The sequence below is a fragment of the Puma concolor genome, chromosome B4, assembly GCF_028749965.1.
Source record: "Puma concolor isolate L17-30 chromosome B4, mPumCon1.1.hap2, whole genome shotgun sequence".
Taxonomy (NCBI): domain Eukaryota; kingdom Metazoa; phylum Chordata; class Mammalia; order Carnivora; family Felidae; genus Puma; species Puma concolor.
In genome coordinates this window covers 94,498,831-94,521,044 of record NC_141673.1, presented here as the reverse complement: position 1 = coordinate 94,521,044, position 22,214 = coordinate 94,498,831, and the positions used below count along the sequence as shown (strand labels likewise).

Genomic DNA, 22,214 nt, shown 5'->3' with positions numbered 1-22,214 from the left:
CTAACACTAGTGGTTCAATGTAATTGAAAGACTGAAACCAAGTGTACCAATGAATTGAATTGCAGCCTGGGTCTTGCTCCTGAAGCTTTTGGGTACGAAGATCCAGCAATCATTTCAAATAAATGCCATCAGTTAGCAGTTATTCTGTGTCTTTTTTGATTTGTGGTTCTGTCTTACTGAGGAAATATATACAGTACCTGTTAGGGAGAGATGCTGAATACTTTTCAGTGTCATAGCTCACACAATCAGCATCCCAGTGTCCCCATGGGGTGTAGGGGGACACAATGGTTGACACTCTTTTTTCCAGTATCTAGAGTCCCAGGAGAATTATGACATGATGTGCATATGGTGGGGATTGATTTATGATTGGGGATGTGTGTGTCAGGGAAAGGGCAGGAATGGGAGGATAACAAGGACTAACGGTGGGAATGGAGGAGGCACAAACTGGAAATATACTCCTGGATATCAACACTTTGTGTGTGTGTTTGTGGATTCAATACCTATTTACTGACAGGAGAGAGCCCAAGTAAGTTTTCTGAGAGTATTCAATTGTCAGGAAACTCCTAAGCCTGTCCCAGTCTCACCCCTTGTTCTTCCAACTTCTTTGCACCTGGGTTGTTTCTCTAAGCTCCTAACAGTGGGATTAAGAAGCATGTGGGTATTATAGGGAGATAAATCGGTGTGCAAAGATCCTTTATTCATCTCCTGTGAAGAAGGCAACTGGACAGTTTATGAGAGCAACATTCAACTCTGTGAGTATTTCTCAACTTGTGGTGTTTAGGCAGATTATAACTGAAGGGCTTTTGGTGGGGGGTGGGGGTGGGGGTGGGGGTTGATCTGGCTCTAAAATAAAGAAATGGAAGAAGAGGACACACTGAACCTGTGGGCCTGGACTGGGGCCGAGAATGAAACTAAGAGAAAACATGAAAGAAACACACCCAAATAGCCTTATAATGTCATGTAGCAAGCTTATAAGTAAAACTTGATCGTTACAAGGTCATTGCAAAACTTGATTACTAAATTCATTTGGAAAGAACTCCAAACTGACCCTCCTTTTTTCTGTGGTTCCATGGCAAACAGTTTTCTGGGAAAGGAGGGATTTAGGGCACTAAATGACCACAGAGAAAACAGTTATTTATTCCTAGGATGTGCTTAAAAAGACCAAGGCACAAGACGGGGAACATGAGAGTGTGAGGATAAGGAGAAAGAAAGCCAAGAGCCAGCACAGGCATGACCTTGGTGCAGTGTGGGTGGCTTAGCCTTCTCTTTCTGAGGTCAAAGTGTTTGTTTGTTCCAGTCTGAAGGAAGGCACTTGTTGGATTTTTGTTTTTATCTTTTCGTGACTTTGGTTTGGGTCTTCCTTGGCTCTCCAAATTCTTTGATTCTCTCTGCTTCAGCAGAATCCTTATGGGTTCAACCCCATCAGTGCAGAGAGAACACACCTGTATCTATCTCCTCCCCAACCCTTCTCTTATAGCCCCTCAGCCTATATCTTTGCTGAGGAGAGACCGGAAGTCTGGGGTGATAGCAGCAGCATCAGAGATCCTGACTCAAGAACCTTCTGAAACTGCTCTTCCTTAGCTGGAATTTATAAACGATCATCCTCTGTAGCTTCCTACAGCTGAGCTCCATTGCCTTGGCTCTAAGGCGACACCAACCCTGGTTTCCTACCAAACTGCACCTTGATGTAGTACTCTGCGGCATCCACTTCTTCCTGAAGAACAACGCTTCATAACCTTCAAAAGGAGAAGAGCTAGCATCGCCTTAAAAATAGAAAGCCATTCTGCCTCACAAAGGAATGGATTGCTTGACACTTTGGGGAGGCAAAGATGTGAAACGTCCTTTTTAGGTAAAATCGAGTCTGACTCTAGATTCAGGATTATTTAGCCCGGGAGATACCCTTTTAATTCCTAGGAAAGCATGGTCAGGATAAGTTTAGCTATGGTGATATCTATGGCAGACAACACTAACTTCCACCCAGGAAAGGGTCATATTTGTCTGCTCCTCCCAAAGGTTGAACAGGGAGAACAACAGGGCATATCTATGACAGAAACACTCTAGGGGTTAGTACTCAACCTATGTACTCCTATGTACTCAAAAATGAAATATTGTACATGAAATGCACACGAAACATAAACTTATTTTCCACAGTGCAAACCCTGAGGGTTATCTTCATGATCCAGGGATTAACCAGGCAACTGTTATGTAACTCTTTCTGAAGAGAATTCTTTTACATAATGCATCACACCTAGCATAGACAGGAAGTCTGTGCAAGCCCAGAGGTGCAACTTCAAAATTATATGTGAAAACATGCAAAAGAAACTTATAAGAAAAAAGGGGAAGTATAATCAGGGAAAGATGGAAATCAAGTGTAATTTTTACGTTCTTTGAGACTGCTTTTAGGGATGTCAAAGGAATCCAAGGAAGGTTTAAGACAGAATTTCAAGACGAGGCATAAATTAATAGTCAGGGTTTTTGAGGGATGCAGATGATTACCCAGCAAGTGCTGAATGACGGTCACCTCTCTGGTACATGACAGGGGATCTTCAGCAGTTGGCCCAGGAGAATGAGTGTAGGAGTGCAGGTGAACCTGTGTCATAATTATAGATTTACTTGCCTGGTTTCCACTACTTATAGAAGGTCTATTGCATAGTTACTCTTTTTCTTATTTCTTATTTACTTTATGCCCTTTAATTTTCCCTGTAACTCTAAAAAAGAAGTTATATTTGATTGACTCTATAGATGGAATGAGGAGCAGAGAAGTTACGCAACTTATCCAAGGTCACATAGACAGTTTTGTGGAGCACGGATTTGAAACTATGTCTATTTGATTCTAAAACACATTCTCTGTTTTTTAAATTAATTTATTTCGTTTTGAGAGAGAGAGAGCACACAAGCAGGGGAGGGGCAGAGAGGAGCGACAGAATACCAAGCAGACTCCACGCCATCAGGGCAGAGCCTGATGTGGGGCTTGAACCCATGAACTATGAGATCATGACCTGAGCCAAGATCAAGAGTAGGACTCTTAATCGACTGTGCCACCCAGGGACCCCAAGCACATACCTTTTATATTGCACTGCCCTCAAAGTGTAATTTGACTGATTAGTTTACCTTAGGCCCTCATATTGTAGACTCTAGATCTCACATGGTGGGATCCTAATTAGACTTGCTAGATAAAATAAAATATTTCCAGTAAAATTAGAATTTCAGATAAACAATGAATAATTCTCTTAGTATAAGTATGTACCATACAATATTTGGGATATACTTATACTAAAAATATTTGTTATTTATCTGAAATTCAAATTTAACTGGGTGCCCTGTATTTTTATTTGCTAAATCTGGTAATCCTAGTCCTAGTAAACTCTCCAGATGAGAGAAAGGAAAGTTTGTGGTATGTTAACATTTTGAAAGAATTGAGAAGTCACAAAAACTTGATCTGGGAGAAATTGTCTAGTTTTCCTCTATGACTTTGTCAGAATTGTGATGTGTCAGTTAGCGGTGGTAAACTCTGACAATAATGTGTCTCTTGGCTGCCTACTAGCAAGTTACATGGTCCCAACCACATTCGGATGAGGCACAAACTTCGGCTGTTTACTAGGGCAGAAGAGGGACCATAGCACAAGGACTGGATTCAGTGAGCAGAGGAGCTGGCAGCCTATTTCCAAAAGCCACTGAGAGCTTTGTGAGATGAAGGCCAAATGATGCCTTCTCTATGGTTTGATGGCGAAGTCACAGGGTCAGGATCTTGCAACCCAATATCCCAAGTATTAGTTCAATTTTTTCACTTATTTATTCACCCACTCGACAAATATATATGGCACACCTGCTATGCTCCAGGCACTGTTGTAGGTTCTAAGGTCACAGAAATGAATGAAAACTGAAAAAAAAAAAAAAAAAAAAACAGGCTTATGGAACACATTCCAGTGGGGAACTTAGATAAAATCCATGGCATAAGCAAGTGATCCAGAGCCCTAGCCAGGTGCACCACCCCTGGTACCCACTCACAGATTAGTCAACGTGTTTCTATTGAAGAACTTGAGAATCAGCAGGAGAAAATGAAAATAGTAAGTGGGGAAAAGAAGATAAGGAAAAAATATCTTTTGGCAAAGATAGTAATTTAACCCTATTTGAAAGTAATCAGAAAAAGTTGATGAACTCAAAGTCATACAATATAAGATTTGAGGGATGTTCAGTGTGGCAGAAAAAGAGAAAGATGGTTAGCACAGGCCAAAGAGTGTCAGGGAGAGTTGAAGCTAATAATATTAGCATAAGTCTATAATTTACAGATTATATAAACCCTCCAGGTAGCAGAGTATGAGATGGTTTTGCTCAGAGTAAGTGATTAAGGCTACCGAGAAGTTGTTTCACACTTTCTAGAATCTTCCTTCTGAGGATAGGTGTTATCAACTTTTGTGATAGAAAAGAAGAAAGAAAAAAAAGTCATCCTTTGGCATAGCATATGTATTTTTTAATTTTATCTTTTTAACACACCTCTATTTTTACTTGAAGAATGACAATGTACATTTCTGTAGCTAAAATCAAAGTCTGTGAAAGTCACATTGGATAAGTTCCATGATTTGGATAGAAGAAAATATTGGACATTTCAGAGGAATGGGTGACTTAAGAACCTCACGTCTGGATATGGAGCGAAAGCACAAATTTACTACTTAATCACCCTCCATTGATGTGTGTGTGTGTGTGTGTGCACGCACGCACGCGTGTGTGTACTGGAATGGATCGAATATTATGTGGGTGTTAGTATCCCTGGTGCAGAGCTTCCCCAAGTGCTATCCCCCAGAACTAGAGAAGTAGAGAAGTAGAGAAGTAGAGAACTAGAGAAGTATCTTGATCACACGAGGATTAGACAAAATAAGGATTATAAAGAAAGAAGCCCATAAAATGTGAGTCAATAAACATTCAGAGTCGGGTTATTTTGCAGTTGGGTGGAAAAATATATAAAGTTTAAAGAACATACCAATGCTGTAAAGACTATAGTTAGCATTTAGTCCATTTCCTTGGCTTTACAGATGGTGGAACTGGTAATCACGGAGAAGTATATATCATAATAAACCAGAAAACTAGTGACACATTGAAAGCTAGGGACAATTTATTGAAACAACATGTCTATTTAGATTTTGGGGGATTATTTTAGATTAAAATAGACTTTTACTCTATTCATTGTCAGTCTATGTTAAGTGCCTCCATTGATATTTTCTTGACAATCTCTTTAAAAGATGATAAATTCTTCCCTTTTCTGTCAACACAAAATCCTAAGTTTTTCTGGAGTGTCCAATGAGGGTTTAAGAAGCAATGGTTCCTGTACCCTGAAGGGCTTTCTTTTTTTTCTCTCACTGCCTAAGGAGCCCGAAAGAGAACCACCAGACACCCAAGGACATCAGAATGAGTGACAACACTGCTTTGGCTCCTCCAGCTTCAAACCAGGGTCCCACTACCCCACGCAAAGGGCCCCCCAAGTTCAAGCAGAGGCAGACTCGCCAATTCAAGAGCAAACCTCCTAAGAAAGGGGTGAAAGGGTAAGACCAAATTAAAAAGAAGACTCTATTTTTTCCCCACAACCCTGCTTTGGTTTTGAGAAATTAGTGCTCATAAACGGAAACAGACTTACAAAGACTTCCACCCTCTGCTCTATTTTCCTCTCTACCACAATCTTCGCTGAATCGTGTCCTTAGCCCTGGAATCCTTTCTCCCTCACCAACCAGGTCTGTGGTGACATTTAGCATGGTAAATGGGGCCTCTCACAGCAAACTTCGACTTGACCTTCCAGACTCTTCTTGACCACTCCTCCTCACCAGCACACCCTGTGATTTAATCTGGAATACTAAAACACTGGCCATTGCCAGAACACAGAGTTTATTCAGTTTACTTGTATGGCAACAAATGTTATGCCTTCAGTTCTTTGCTTTTTTCTGGCCAAATTCTATTTATTCTTTAACATATGCTCATTTGTTAATTTCCTTTTGGACGCCATTACTGACTCTCTTATTAGACAAGTGTGATCATTACTTCTATGTTTGCATTTCATACATTCAGCTATCACAACTTGTATTATTTTACACTACATTTGTTTACTTACATCTGTTCTCAGGGATTGAAGTCCCTCAAAGAAAATTTATTATTTTTTCCCTAATTCCCTATGCTCAATACGATGCCTGACATATAGTAAATGCTTTGATAAATGCTTTTGGATAACTGATCAAATGGATAAATTGATCACTTTAATGCCTTTCATACTGTGTTTTCATTCCAATTTCTATTTTTAAAAGTGGAACTTGACTAAATTGCCCCCATGATGGTGCTATTTGGTTCTCAGTTGTCATAGGCTATATTCTTACAAGGGAAAAAAAATCTCTCTCCAAGGGGACACGCTGTCTGAAAACAGCCTGAGTGACCTCGCCTTTGCCCTGGGTCAATGCAAATTAAAGGTGTTTCACAAAGACAAAAACCTAAACCTCTTCTTCCCCTTTCATCAGGAAACTCTCTATATGAGTAATTCCAAGATCTTTTCACTCTTTCAGCTAATTTTTAATTTTTCTTTTTTCCCCCAGGTTTGGAGATGACATTCCAGGCATGGAGGGGCTAGGAACAGGTGAGCCACCAAAAGATGTGGACTTTCACTCGGAATTTCACTACTATACACACTTTAGCCCTCAAAGGGCTGTGAAAAGTTAAAAGAAATACCTGAGGCAGCAGATCCTTGAAGGTGTAGAAATGTGGGGTTTAATTTTACCTCCTAAGTAAGTGCACGTGTGCCCAGAGGAAACACACCTACAGGAATCAAGCTAAGGCCCAGAATTACTAAACCCTCTTCTGTTAAGCAACTCTTGAGGACATATAATGGTTGAGTCGTAGACTTTCAATGTAGAAAGATTCTCAGGGTTAGTCCATCCCAACTTCATTATTTCTTCAGAAGAGAAACCTGAGGCAGAGAGAAATTAAGGGACAATCTGAGGCCCCCGAGTGAGATATTGGAAAAAAGGGTGGGGCCTGGCAAACCACTCTGTAACCAACTTCCTCTTTTTACACATCCTCCAGCACCCAGAGCAGGGCCTGCACCCTGAATGTATCCAATACAAAATTTCGGTTGACTAGAATAACTTGATTTGTTGGCTAATGAACACAAATTACCAGATATTCCTTTTAATAATATTAAACTTTATTTTTTAGAGCAGTTTTAGGCTGACAGAAAATTTAAGCAGAAAGTATGGAGCTCCTACATGCCCCCTCTGCCACCTTCCTCCTCCTGCACATAGTTTCCCCTACTATTAGCATCCTGCATGAGTGTGGCACATTTGTTACGATTGGTGAACCAGTATTGGTAACATTTTTATCAACTAACACCCATAGTTTATATTAGGATTCATTCTTTGTGTTGTCCAGTTCTATGGGTTTTGACAAATGCGCAACGTTGTGTATCCATCATTACAGGTATATACAGAATATATGCTCTAAAAATCCCCTGTGTTCCATCTGTTCATCCCTCCTCCCACCTCCACAAACTCTTAACAACCACAAATCTTTTTACTCTCAAGGGTTTTGCCTTTTCCAGATTGTCATATGGTTGGAATCACACAATATACAGATTTTCCAGACTGATTTCTTTCACTTAGCAATGTTTATTCATTTAAGGTTCCTCCATGTCCTATGTGGCTTGACAGCTCATTTCTTTTTACCACTGAATAATATTTCATTGAATGGCTGTATCAGAGTTTGCTTATTTTATTGAAAGACATTTTGTTGCCTCCAAGTTTCACAATTATGAATAATACTGCTATGAACACAATTGTGCATGTTTTTGTGTGAACATGCCTTAAACTCACCCAATATTCTTTTGACAAATGATATAATTGGCAATCAGTGTCCTTACCAGGCAATTCTCAGTGTGCTTGCTTTTTGCAGTCAAGTGCCACCCCTGGGATCTCAAATTCATTTTCTAGCCCCTTTACAGAGCTCATTTCGCTGTTCTCCTAAATCAACTGCTTCTGTATTTTGGCCAGGTGTATAGAAGACGAGTAGGTTGGCTTTGGGCTTATGTTTAACTCTGCCAACATATTTGGAATACTAGAAAGAGCTTTACACTGAAGGGAGATTTGAGATCTTTGGCTTGGTTCTAGTCCCATCCTTGTAACTCCGATTTTTTTTTTTTATATATAGGTTTTTAATCTCTTTAGGTTCCAGTCAGCTTCTCTGTAATCCAGGGATAATAATATTTTATTGCCTGAAGCGAAAAATTGGATTAGTAGATGTCTTGAGATTATTTCTCAGTACGTGATTGGGCATTGTAGGCATTTCAAAATGTAAAGGAACAAAAGAGTGCATCAGAGAAGCCCAAGGAATGCATCTGAATTGGTAGGGGGTAAGAAGGCAGTGGATTTCCAGATTGTGGGGATTTAAAGTGCTTCTATTTCCCATTTTAACCCTTGGCCTGACTAGAATTTCACTTGCGTTCCTTCCATAGTGGTTGTGCTTTGGGGAGACCCCGTTTGATCAGTGATATGCACCCCCTCAGGCTAGCTCCAGTCAAAAGCCTTGGGCTATCTCTTCAAAGAGGTACAGAATGAAACCAGTGAAGATGCCTACTAAATGGAGTCTGTTCAGGGGGCATCAGAACCCAATTGGTCTGATCCTTTCTGGGCTGCAGGGCCATTCTAGATAACTTCCTGGTTGCTGAGACAACAAGTAGGAGAGAGGAGTGAGGTGTCTCTGCCCAAAGGATGTCTTTCTGAGCAGAAGAGGCACCCAAAGTTGGGGTGGTGGTGGTGAGGCAGACTTACAAGTTCTTCTTCCCTCTTCTGCAGATATCACGGTGATTTGCCCCTGGGAGGCGTTCAGCCACCTGGAATTGCATGAGCTTGCTCAGTTTGGGATCATCTGATGCACCTGAGGTTCTGCCACTTTCAACAGCATCTGCTGTAATTTTGCTTACTTTTGCCCTATTGATCTGCCAGAGTCTTGAAATTCAGCTGTTCGGAAGTGGTTTCTTCAGCTTACACAGTCATTTCCCCCTAAATTGCTATGAAGAGTTCTCTTGGTGTGAGATTCTCTCTTGCCCTATATAGTTCAGCTCAGAACAGTGGATGCAAATAGACTTTTGTTAGGACACTTCAAATTTCCTATCAGCTGGTTAGAATTCAGTGATAGTTCTTGAAATTTTGTTTATCTGTTAAGTCCTTCAAATGTAGTTTTTACCAGGCAGTCCCTACAATTAATAGTAGTTTTTAAGATAACATTTTTGTCACCCCCCTTCCCCGTCTCATTTAATAAAGGAGATAGTTACCTTGAATCTTATGATGAAGTCGTATTAAATGCTATATGCAAATATCTGATGCCCTCTTCTGAAAGTCAGTTCAGCAAACAGGGCACAGTCGTACAGGAAATAAACACAATGCATGCAAAAGAGCATAGGAATAAAGTCAAGTTCTGATTCCACTTTGTAACTTGTAAATCGTACATTTTCTGTGTCTAAATTTGGAGACGGAAACTCAGGAATCTGTTAGCGTGAACCTTCCTTTTAGTGTCCTGGCTCAGTTGATTGAAAATATTTATATGCTACGGAATTTAGACTCAGATGGGACAGGTAGTTGAACCCTCTGAATAAAATGATGGTTTGCTTCACCTCTGAGGTTGTGTCAAATGTAATGTGCACATAGCCATCTTTCCCCAATACTTTCACGGCAATTGTGCAATTCAATTGCTGCCCCTACGTGACCTGGATGCCTTGGGTACCAGCAGTATTGATTTCTTCATTTCAGTTTCGTAATCTGTGGTAAAAGAATGGGGAAAATTAACTGAAAAGAAAGACAGGGTTACAGAGACAAAAGAGATCTGGGTTCTAATCCTGGCTTGACCAGTACATTACTCTGCAATTTTGGACAAAAATCTTTCGCCTTGGATCTTCTGGTTTGCCTGAATTAGGCCATCTAGGTTCACGGTATTGATAATTCCACAACTTTGAGGTCTGCAGAGTGTGAGTGTGAAAATCAAAGAAGCTCAGCACTCAAGAAAATGTCTTGTGCTGCAGGCTCTGCACTGTTTTGCACAAATGACCTAGTTACCTCTGGCCAAAACATTTGAAGCCCAAGAGAGGAATCTGGATTGGTTGGGGGTAAGGAGATGTCCAGACCATGGGAATTTAAAGCACTCCTATGTTTCATTTTAATTCTTGGCCTGGCTAGAAGTCCATTGCTGTTCTTCCTTAGTAGAAAAGAGGGGCACCTGGGTGTCTCAGTTGGTTGGACATCCATCTAAGGTCATGATCTCATGGTTCATGAGTTTGAGCCCCATGTTGGGCTCTATGCTGACAGCTAGGAGTCTGGAGCCTGCTTCGGATTCTGTGTCTCCCTCTCTCCCTGCTACTCTCCAGCTCATGCTCTGTCTCTCTCTGTCTCTCAGAAATAAACATTAAAAGTTTACAAAAAAAGAAAAGAAAAAGTACAGAAGAAAAAGTAAAGCATAAGATCTAAGAGTTGGAACTGTGACATGCAGGAAGTACAGTGATGATGTGTAGGCACTTCCCCTCCAGCAGGAAGTCCTGCTTCCACTCATGCTCCTATTTTCAAGTCAGAGACTCCACTTGATGGCCAGAGCCTCCGGGTGTGCTTGTTCATTCCTGTGCTTTTCAGGTAGGGAGGTCTGGGTTCTTCTCCAGTGAGATTTCTCCATTGGATTACTTTGCAAATGTTTCTCTAAACGTTTTAAGAATGCACCCAGAGGAACATATTCAATGGTCAGGCTAGAGAAAGATCTAGAAACCATGCTGCATGAAAAATTGTTGAAGGAACTGATAATATTTAGGCTAGATGAGAAAACCATAATTGCCAGCAAATATTTGAAAAGTTGTAATGAGAGGGATGAAGCAGGTCTATTTTATGAAGTATAGCATTTAGTGGTAAGCTAGATCAGATATAATTGAAAGCCATTCAAATTCTAGAATTCTGTCCTTTCCATTTCTAATTCTATGTCTACCATTTCTATTATTCCTAATAAGAAACAAGAAAACCTTTCTCATACAAATAGCACACATATGAAAGAGAATAAAGGTAAATCATGGTCTCTGTCAAAGTCTTGGCAGCAGAAATGCCATACTCAGAGTAACTGAGGAAATTTTAACAAAGGAACTATTTAAGGCTTGGGGTGGGGAGAGTGCCTGGGTGGCTGAGTGGTCGGACTTCAGCTCATTCATGATCTCGTAGTTCATGAGTTCAAGTCCATTGTTGGGCTCTGTGCCGACAGCTTGGAGCCTGGAGCCTGCTTCGGATTCTGTGTCTCCCCCTCTCTCTACCCCTTCCCTGATCACGCTCTGTTGTCTCTCTCTCTCAAAAATAAATAAACATTAAAAAAATTTTTTTAAATGCTTGGAAAAGGCCTGGCTGGCTCAGTGGGTAGAACATGTGACTCTTGAGCTTGAGTTCATTAGTTCAAATCCCACATTGGGTGTAGAGCTACCTTAAAAAAAAAAAAAAAAAGGAGAGAGTAAGGTAAGAAGGCTTGGGAAGGGTTAAGGAATATCTAAAAAAGGTAGGACAGTAACTTGGGGCTGGCTACAGTGTTGAAACTACAATATTTCAAACCCTAGGCCTGAAGGAATCCCAGTAGGTCTTCTCTCTAAGAAAGGCCACTGAGGGGGCTGTAGAAGGACACAGCCACCTCACAGGGATCCTGTGAGTAATCAGGAGGGAGTGGGGATGAGGCTGATAAATAACCCAATGTTATTCTTCTTTCATTCTCTACTCTTCTGCGGATGCCTCCCATTAGATAAACCCAATTGGAAGTCAAAGGACAAAGGAGCCCATTGACTAAGGAGCCATTGTCTAAAGTTGATTCCAACAACAGGGATCAGGTGGACAAGGGTAGAGAGTGGAGGGGCAAATGGGAATTATCCAGCTGGGCACAGTATCAAAGAACAGAAACCATTCGTCCACCAGAGCTTGTTAGTTGGAGTTGGGAAATAAGCCTGTGTATGCGCAAAACCTAAGGTATGTGTAAACCAAAGGTGGAGGAAGGATAATGTCAGGCAGAACACAACAGAAAAAAGAGAACAATCCCAGAAGGAAGTTATCATAGCTTTCTGCGATTTGGAGGATTTTTTGAAATGTTCTAACACTTTCTTGATAATAAAAACCATTGAGGATTTCTTGTTAAAAACACAAAATTTGGGCCACATTTTGGATTTTCTGAAGAAAAGTCTCCAAGGGTGAGATCTAAACATCTTTTGTTTTCAAGAAGGACTCCAGGTGATTCTCACATTTGTACCACCTTGAAAACACTGATGCCGTCCAAGCCTACGTTAGGAAATGTTAGGAATTAGAGAATTCTAATAACATCCAGGTGACTGATTTCACTGGGCTTACTCGCCATAAAAACATATGTAATATATGTGAGAACGGGGGCTACCATTCATGTGTTCTGACTCTTTTAGACTAATAGACATGCCTCATGACTTCAGACCTAACCCAGTTAAATGCTTCTCAAATTGTACAGAATGTCAGAGTTCAGAAGGTAAGTGTTAGACTGAGGCAGTTCCAAGAAATATCGGGCCAAATAGGCGCCATTACTCCTGGGGTGGACCTCTTACCATTGTCTCACATGGCCGCCCTCTGTCTGTAGTCAATGTCACTTTCTGTCCTCATTTGTCCCCTCTGACTGGAGTAGAGGGGACCAGGGAGGGAGAGAGCTTTGTCTCAGCAGGTGGAGGCCGTGACCTTCACTTATCCGTCACCCCTTTTGTATTTGTTCCCATCAATGGGTAGAAGTTGGGGTTGATGGTGCTGGTGATGTAGGCAGCAACTCCCATTCTAGAGCTCAGGAGCGTTAAAGCAGAAAAAAGTGTGTAAGGAGGAAATGCTCTTCTGGAGGGCCCCACTGTGGGCAAATACACACAGTTGTTACTAAACAATTGAGACTGTGCAGTTGACCTCTACTATTTTTCTTTGCACCATGAGAAAAACAAGAATCGCTATAAACTGAGAAAAGGAGGGAGAGTATTTTCTCAACAACTAAAGAAGTGAAGGGAAAACACACATAGATAAGACTAATCAATAAGACTAATATCTTGCACAAGAGGAAAACCAATAACATAAGACTGGCAACACAACAACTAATATTATGAGAACAGAGATAATATGACACTGAATTTTTTTTTTTAAAAAAAGACGTATTTTATAAAAGGCTAGAGGGAAAGGCTTATTTACACAAGCCACAAAAATCACGTATGTGTATAAACTAGCACAGTGCTTTCTGCAACTCAAAATGAAGTATTTGACTTTCTTCTTTTTCAAGGGCAGAGCCAGACTGATAAAAACTGAAATTTAAAACCAGATTCATAAACCGATTGTGCGCATCAGTCACACCACGTCCTTATGATAAAATAATCATGAGGCTCGGGTTCTGCCTGGCTGAGCTGCACAGGATCTGCTAGACATCTTCTTGGTCTCAGTGTTTGAGAATAAAGCAAAGATATTGGATTAAATAATTGCTAAGGTCCCTTGCAGCTCAAAATTCTAAAAACCAAGTAATAAATCTAAGCATATTTCGAACATGAAGAAACCGTTCTCTTTCTGTCCAGAAGTCCTAAGGCACTGTTTCCAGCTCTTTTCATGTATAACACTGCCACCTGCTGTGATGAATGAACACTTCATGAACTTGAAGACCATTTGCAATGGAAAACTTTTAAGTCCATTGAGCTAGTTCTGAATTTGTTCCCACTCATTGGCCAATTTAAAATGGACCACTTGGTTATTCATGTGTATCAAGTGCATGTTTATTCCAGCATAAGATAAACATTAAAGGAGTATACATGCGAATGAGGTAAGTTTCATTTACCCCATGCTTTCTGTCTCCCTCCTGTTCTTAGTCAATCCTTGTTATTAGTTTGTTGTACATACTTCCAGAGACAATGTTATGTGTATACATTGTTTTCTTTGCATGATGATACCATACTGTATTCACTATTCTATACCTTGCTTTTCCACCTATCTTATCTTGGGGATTGCTTCATGTTCGTTCATTTTTATACACCTCATAGGTTCCATTTATATGATTGAATTCTAATTCACTTATTTAGTCTCATACTGATGGTCGTTTAGGATATGTTTAGACTCTTACGTCTTTCATTAATTGTCTGCACATGTATGACACTTTTGCACAGATTTATCTCCAGGGTAAATTCTTAGTAGTAGAATGGATAGATTCTGAAGGAAAGAGATTGCCAAATTAGCCTCCAAATAATTTGTAATTGCTAACACAAAATGCACAATTATATACACTTTCCCTAACACTCTTGTCTACACAGATTATTAAATTTTTATTTTGCCTGAGAGTGAGCAAGTTTTCATGTTTAAAAATCACTTTCGGGGTGTCTGGGTGGTTCAGTTGGTTAAGCATCAGACTTCGGCTCAGATAATGATCTAACCGTTCATGAGTTCGAGCCTCATGTCGGGCTCTGTGCTGACAGCTTGTAGCCTGGAGCCTGCTTTGGATTCTGTGTCTCCCTCTCTCTCTGCCCCTCCCCTGCTCATGCTCTCTCTGTCTCTCTGTCTCTCTCTATCAAAAATAAATAAACATTAAAAAATGTTTTTAAACAAATAAAAAAATCACTTTTGCATCTTTATAAATTGTCTTCTTAAGTGCTTTGCCTGTTTTCCAATAAAATGATTGATCTTTGTACTGAATTATAAGATACTGATCTCTATTTTCCTATCAATCTATCTGAATGGAAATATTTGTCTTTATCTGTAGTAAAAACATTTTTTCTATTTGGTTTCTTAGTTTTTTATTTTCCTTTATATTATTTTTTATCAGGTAGACCTTTATTTATTTATTTATTTATTTATTTATTTATTATCTATTTATATTTTGAGAGAGAGAGGGAGAGAGTGCCCACATGCATGCAAAAGGGGGAGGGGCAGAGAGAAAGGAAGAGAGAGAATTCCAAGCAGGCTTCACTCTGTCAGCACAGAGCCTAACATGAGGCTCGATCTCATGAAACCTGAGATCATGACCTGAGCAGAAATCAAGACTTGGTCACTTAACTGACTGAGTCACCAAAGCGCCCCTGATTTTAATGACCTCTATATAGTTTTGTTTTACTTAGGTTTTCCCATTCCAAATTTGCAAAAAAAAATTTCATGTTTTCTCCCAAGTTTTTTCTTTCATGTTTTACTTTAAATCTTGGATTCATCTGAAAGTTATTATTGTAGAATGTATTTTTTCCCAGGTAAACAGCCATATATCCTAATGGGATTTATTTATTTAACAATCCATGTTCCCATTAATTTACTGAATTTCTGTATTTATCACAGTGGCTCTATTTCTGTCATTTTATGTTGATCTATTTCTAAATAGCTACCCACTTCAGAGTATGTTATAAGACCTGAGAAAACTTCCATTGCCTCATTATGATTCTTTTTCATATATTTTCTGGGTATTATTGCATATTTATTTTTTCATGTATAATTTAGAATCAGCTTGTCTAGCTCCTTCCACTCTCATCCTGTGTGTGAACCCTCCTAAAAAATTACCTTGGAATTCTTTTTATTGTGGTAAAAAACACATATAAAATTTACCCTCTTGCATTTTTGTGTACAATATTGTTAACTATAAGTACAATGTTGTATAGCAGATCCCTAGAAATGGCTCACCTTGTATGACTAAAACTCTATACCTATTAAATAGCAGCTTCCCAATACCCACCCCCAACCCGACCCTGGTAACCACCATTCTATTTTGTCTTTCTGTGACTAACTTATTTAACTTAGCATAATATCCTCACATTTCATCCATGTTGTAACATATGACAATATTTCCTCATTTCTCATGGCTGAATAATATTTCATTGTATGTATATTCAACATTTTCTTTATTCATTCTTCTATCAATAGACATTTAGCTTGTTTCCACCTTCTAGCTATTGTGCATAATGCTTCAATAAACATGGAGGGGTGTGCAAATGTCTCTTTGAGATGCTAATTCAAATATTTTGGATCATATGATAGGTCTGTTTATTTTTTGGGGGGCTTCCACACTTTTCCATAGGAGCTTCACCATTTTACCTTCCCACCAAAAGTGCACAAAGCTTCCAACTTCTCCACATTCTTGCAAACACTGATTTTCTGGGACATTTTTTTGTTTGTTTATTTTTTATAATGGTTATACTAACAGGTATAAAATAATATCTTATTTGTGGTTCTTATTTGCATTTCACTCATGTTTTGTGATGTTGAGTATGGTTTAGTGAGGTTTTCACATACCTGTTGGCCATTTGTTATGTTTTCTTTGGAGAAATGTCTATTCAAGTCCTTTGTCCATAATTAATCAAGTTATTTGGGATTTCTTTTTCTTTCTTTTTTTTTCTTCTTTTTTTTTTTTGGTATTGAATTGTAAGAGTTCATTATGGGCATTAATCTCTTACCAGATATATGGTTTTTAAATATTTTCTCCTATTCAATAGGTTTCCTTTTCATTTTGTTGACTGTCTCCTTTGCTGTACATAAGCATTTTAGTTTGATGTAGTCCCGCTTTTCTATTTTTGTTTTTGTTGCCTGTGCTTTAGGTGTTATATCAGTGAAATCATTACCAAGACCAATGTTATGAAAGATGTCGTCTAGGTTTCCTTCTAGGAATATTATGGTTTTAGGTCTTTAAGTCTTGATACTCATTTTGAGTTGATTTTTATGAATGGTGAAATATAGGGTTCAATTTCATACTTTTGCATGTGGATATACAGTTTCCCCATCACCATTTGTTGAAGAGACTATCTTTCCTCATTGGGTACTATGGCACCCTTGTTGACCATTTGACTGTATTGGTTTACTTTTGGGCATTCTATTCTGCTCCATTGATCTATATGTCTGTGGTTATGCCAATACCACACTGTTTTGATTACTGGGGTCTTGTAATATGTTTTCAAATGAGGAAGTCTTGGGTCTCCATGTTTGCCCTTTTTCAAGATCATTTTGGCTATTGGGGGACCTTTGTGATTCTAGATGCAATTAGGGATTATTTTTTATATTTATGTCAAAACACTATTGAGATTTTGGTAAAGATTGCATTTAACTTATAGATTGCTTTGGGTAGTATGTACATTTTAACAATACTAAGTCTTCCAATCCATGAACATGGGATATTTAAATTTTTTTTTTTTATCCATTCAATCACTCTATGTCTTTTCACTGGAGAATGTAATCCATTTTCATTTCTGATAAGGAAGGACTTACTATTGCTCTTTTGTTAATTGTTTTTTATCTATCTTGTAGCTTTTTTGCCCTGTCTTCCTCTCTTGCTAATTTCTTTTTTATTTCATTGATTTTATATAGTGATATGCTTTGATTCTTTTCTTTTTTTTTTTTTTTTGTTGTATCTTATATAAGTAATTTTTTTCTGGTTATCATACTTATAATAATCTATTTTAAGCTGATATCTTAAACTTCAATGGCATACAAATACTTTACACTTTTACTCCCCTCTTCTATGTTATTGATGTCGCAAATTACATCTTTTCATATTGTGTATCCCTGAACATATTTTTATAGTTATAGTTCTATTTTTGTATTTTAACTTCTATACCAGAATAAAGGTGATTAACATATGACCATTACAGTATTACAATATTCTTTATTTTTCTCTATATTTACTGTTATCAGTAAGGTTTATATTTTCATATGCTTTTGTGTTGCTGTCTAGTGTCTTTTTGTTTTCATTTGAAGAACTTCCCTTCTATTTCTTGAAAGGTATTGTGTCTGTTTACAAAATGTTGGACCAAATAAAGTGCTGACCTTGAGTGGAACAAATTAGTTTTTGAAAATAAGCTGACATTTGCCAAAAGAAAAAAAAAATACATATACATCTTGGTATTTTCCAAATCCTCTCAACTTGAAATTATTTTATTTATTTATTTAGTTAGTTAGTTATTTTGGCCTGAATAATGTCATGGTGGAAGGTTGTGAGATGCAGACAAGGAAGATAATGATCAGAACAGGAAAAAGAGGCAAATGGTATGCTTTGGTTATAGCAATTCAATAGACCCTCTGATAGGCATTTTTGGAGGCTTATTAGGATGAGACCCAGCCAAAACAAACTCTGGAGTCACAGAGATAAACAACTTGCTTCTCCAAATGTATTTTCTCATCTGTAAAGTGGAGAAAGTAGCATCTGTTTCATGGGGGTATTTTTTGAAGATTATATGAATAAGAATGTAATACCAAGCTCATAGTAAATGCTCAATGATCACAGTATAATTGCTATTGTCATTGTTATTATTATCATGAATCTCTTGCTCTCAAGATGCTTATAGCCTAGCACAGGGCACGGTTTGATATGAAATCACACTGAAGGGAGCCATCAACTGCATGACAGTACTGGTAGATGTGTCTGTGGGGGATGAGTTTTGAAGTTAGGAAGAGTAATAATTTAGGTGAATCTGTCCATTGCTCTCCGTTTCTATAGTCTTCTGGATCAATTATTACAACCAGCTTCAAATAATCCTTCTGTTCTCACCCCTGTCCCCCAATTCATCCTTCAGATTGAGCCATAATGTCTGTTTTCCCAGAACTTAGAATGTAAAAAAGTGACCTTTTTTACTCCATGAAAAAAGTGACCTTAAAGTATTATTCTTGGCTGTTTTCTCAGTGTCTGTCATGGAGTCAGCAGACAGTAGGCACTCAATAGGTATTTGTTGAATTAATGAATAAGTAATGAAGTAAAAGACTCTGGCCCTAACATTGCTATCCTAGCCTAAAGGAACCCTCTTTCATGTTGACTTTGTATTCATGAGAGCTCACTTGGCAAAACTGGCAAAATATTATGCTGATCTAGATGAGCATTGTACTCTCAGCTGAAACTTCTACATATACTCTCTCTCTTCCTAAAAATCAAGAAACATCATGAACAATGTCAATTAAAGACATATCAACAGCACCTTGCTTGCATATCCTTCACTGGCTTAGCAGAATTCTATTGATTTATGTTTTTAGGAATCGCCATAGAGTAAATGAATGTTTTGTTTTCAATTAGAGACCACAAAGTTTTAGAGCATATTAGCTTTTGTTTTTAGCTCTATTATGTAACATTCTGTCTAGAGGTAGAGAGAAGGGCATTAGGATAATTGAAGAGTTAATTCACAAAGCCTCTGGTTTTGTCCTTTATACATCTATTACTCAAATATTTAAAAAAAAATTTTTAGGGAGAGAGAGAGAGAGATTGTGAGTGGAGCAGAGGGATAGAGGAAGAGAGAGAGAGAGAATCCCAAGCAGGCTCCATGCCCAGTGTGGAGCTCGATGTGGGGCTCAATTCCACAACACTTCGGCCACGACCTGAACCAAAAGTAAGAGTCAGATGCTCAACTGACTGAACAACCCAGATGCCCCTCAACATTTTTATTAATATTTTTGAACACTTAGGAAAATATTGTGGTAGCCAATTTTGTCTCACACTTAAATATCTGATACGGCCAATTACCTTAGTGCTGAGTTATTCTCATTTAAAAAAAAATTTTTTTTAACGTTTATTCATTTTTGAGACAAAAAGAGACAGAGCATGAATGGGGGAAGGTCAGAGAGAGAGGGAGACACAGAATCTGAAACAGGCTCCAGGCTCTGAGCTGTCAGCACAGAGCCCGACGCGGGGCTCGAACTCACGGACCGCAAGATCATGACCTGAGCCGAAGTCAGATGCCCAACCGACTGAGCCACCCAAGCGCCCCTCTCATTTTTAATTATGTGGTCCTATAGATCTTCCCTTTGAAGTGGGACAGTCTCATTTTACACATAATGTCCGGAGACCCAGGAGATAACTAATTCCTGGTTTAACACTTTAGCTCCTATTATGAGCTCCGATATTTTCCCATGTTCTTCATAGCAAACATGGACAGATGAAATATATATTTTTATATACACAGATTTATATACAGATGCTATATAAGTACGTGTATATGTAGTGTACCTATAGTACACACATGTATGTGTGTGTGGTCTCAGATAAGGTAGTAGAAAAATTGACAGAGGTGTAAGAAGAAATGGATATTCATTCAACATGTTCTAAGTGTCTGATGACTTATTACCCCTTTTAGTTGTGAGAATAACAACGCAATATGTGCATTGTTAATAGCATTTTACACCACAGGAGAGTATGTCTTAGCAAGGTTAAAATAACAGAACTATGATTAAAATTCTGGTCTTTGAACACAAATTGGAGAGTTCTTTTCATTACACCTACTATTTGCACAGGATGAAAAAGGACTTGAACTACATTGAACATTCAAGTATAAATTATTGTTCCATGGAAATGCAAAGAGTAGTTTGAAGGGGATGCTTGGGTGGCTCGGTTGGTTAAGCATCCTATTCTTGATTTTGGCTCAGGTCAGGATCTCATGGTTTGTGGGTTCAAGCCCAGCATCAGGCTCTGTGATGAATGTGGAGCCTGTTTAGGATTCTCTCTCTCCTTCTCACTCTGCCCCTCCTCCACTCACACACTCTCTCTCCCTCTCTTTTCCTCTGTCTCAAAACAAATAGTAAATAAACTTAAAATAGTTTGGAGGTGTTCTAGGAATAAGATATATATGGCCTCAAGTAAAACATATTGTATTATGTGATGACATTTCTGCTTGAAGTTTGGAAAAATGTACATAAATTTAATAAACATTTTCAGTATCAACTTTTCAAAAGACTCTGTGTGTTATAGAATGAACTGTACTCCCCTCAAAAGATATGTGAAAGTCCTGATTCCCAGTGCCTGTGAGTGTGACCTTACCCGGAATTAGGGTCTTTGTAGATGTAATCAATATGAGATAATATTGGAGTAGCTTGGGACTATAATTCAATATGACCATTGTCCTAAGAAAAGGGAATTTGGGACACAGACACTGACACACAGGGAAGATGGCCTTGTGATGATGAAGGCAGAGATTGAAGGTAGGCTTCCAGAAGCCAAGAAACAGCTGATACTGTCAGAAGCCAGATGAGGCAAGGAAGGACCCTTCCCTAGTGGCTTTGGAGGGAGCATGGACCAGCTGATACCTTCATTTCAGACACTAGGCTTCAGAACTGTAAGAGAATAAATTTCTGTTGCTTTAGTCACCCAGTTTCTGGTACTTTGCTATGGCAGCACTAATTGCCTTTGCTATGGCTGTATGGAAATTAATACACTGTTAGTTCTGGAAAGGAATACAGAAGCTAATTATTTATTCATTTACCAAATTTTTGAGTGCCAGCTTATGCCAGGTTCTCTTGCATGGGAAGAATACGCACTGCAGACATAATGAACAAAAACAGACATGATCCTTGCTTTTGTGGCACTTACACTCTAGTTGGGGAGAAATAAAATAAATAAAGATGACATACAGAAAAGTAAAATTTCAACCGTGGTTAGGTTTGTAATTATCTCTAGTGCTTAAAACTATAAGTATACATAATGGGGAAGTAATCAGATAAGGTTGTTGGGACAGACATTCTTGAAGAAATGACAACTGAAGTGAGATCTAAAGGAAAAATCTCATCCAGATGATGGGTTAATGAGGCTGTGGTGAAATATACCAGGCAGAAGGTAGAGCACATACAAAGGCCCAAGGAGGAGTGAGCTTGGCAAAGTTCAAGGACTGAAGCAGAGACCGTTGAAGCAGGAGTGTAGGGAGGCAGAAGGAACACATTGTAGGGCGAGACTGGAGAGACGGAGGGAATCAGACAATGTGTCTGGAAGGTCACGCCAAGAGTTAGTTAGACCTTTATTTATCCCTCCTAAGAGCATGTTAGAGAAAGCCAAGGTATACACGTTTAGTCCAAAGAAAAGAGCTAGTGGCTGATGGTGTGTTTGTGCCAGATTATGTCCTCGGTTCTTCCTACTCAGATTTTCCAGTGTCCTGAGACCCAGGAAGAGATGCTGTAATCAGAGACTGTGTCACTGAAATCCGGGAGGAGCACTGAGAGGACAAGGGGGCATGAGCATATTCAAAGCCTAGGCGGTTACAGCTTCAGTGGTTCGGAGAGAGTGTTCCAGGGACGCTGCACAAGAGCACCATCACAACATCTGCATCTTTGGGAGTCAGCCTTGCCCCAGAGAGCAAGAGAGAAAGAAAAAGGCAAAGAAATTGTGAAGGTCGGTTTTAAGTATCAGCTTGACAAGGCCATAGCACCTAGTTAATCAAACACTAACGAATAGGCCAGGAAGAAATTTTGTAGTTGTGATTAACATCTACAGTCAATCGA

At 38.9% G+C, this 22,214-nt stretch overlaps 1 protein-coding gene across 5 annotated transcripts in view; it reads left to right on the top strand.

Annotated features, from left to right (window-relative positions):
• The window catches only part of PDE6H (phosphodiesterase 6H), a 186,692-nt gene extending 177,056 nt beyond the window's left edge, over positions 1-9,636 (top strand). For 4 of the 5 annotated variants that reach the window (XM_086714014.1, XM_086714015.1, XM_086714016.1 and 1 more), the window contains 3 exons: positions 5,364-5,537; positions 6,570-6,610; positions 8,820-9,636. In XM_086714014.1, the coding sequence (XP_086570140.1) occupies positions 5,404-5,537; positions 6,570-6,610; positions 8,820-8,896 (252 nt within the window). In that variant the 5' untranslated portion in view covers positions 5,364-5,403 and the 3' untranslated portion in view covers positions 8,897-9,636. Of the gene's footprint in view, positions 1-637; positions 753-5,363; positions 5,538-6,569; positions 6,611-8,819 lie in introns of those variants that run through there. The other variant, XM_025930325.2, reaches the window with a different exon arrangement.
• The last annotated feature ends 12,578 nt before the right edge of the window (positions 9,637-22,214 follow it).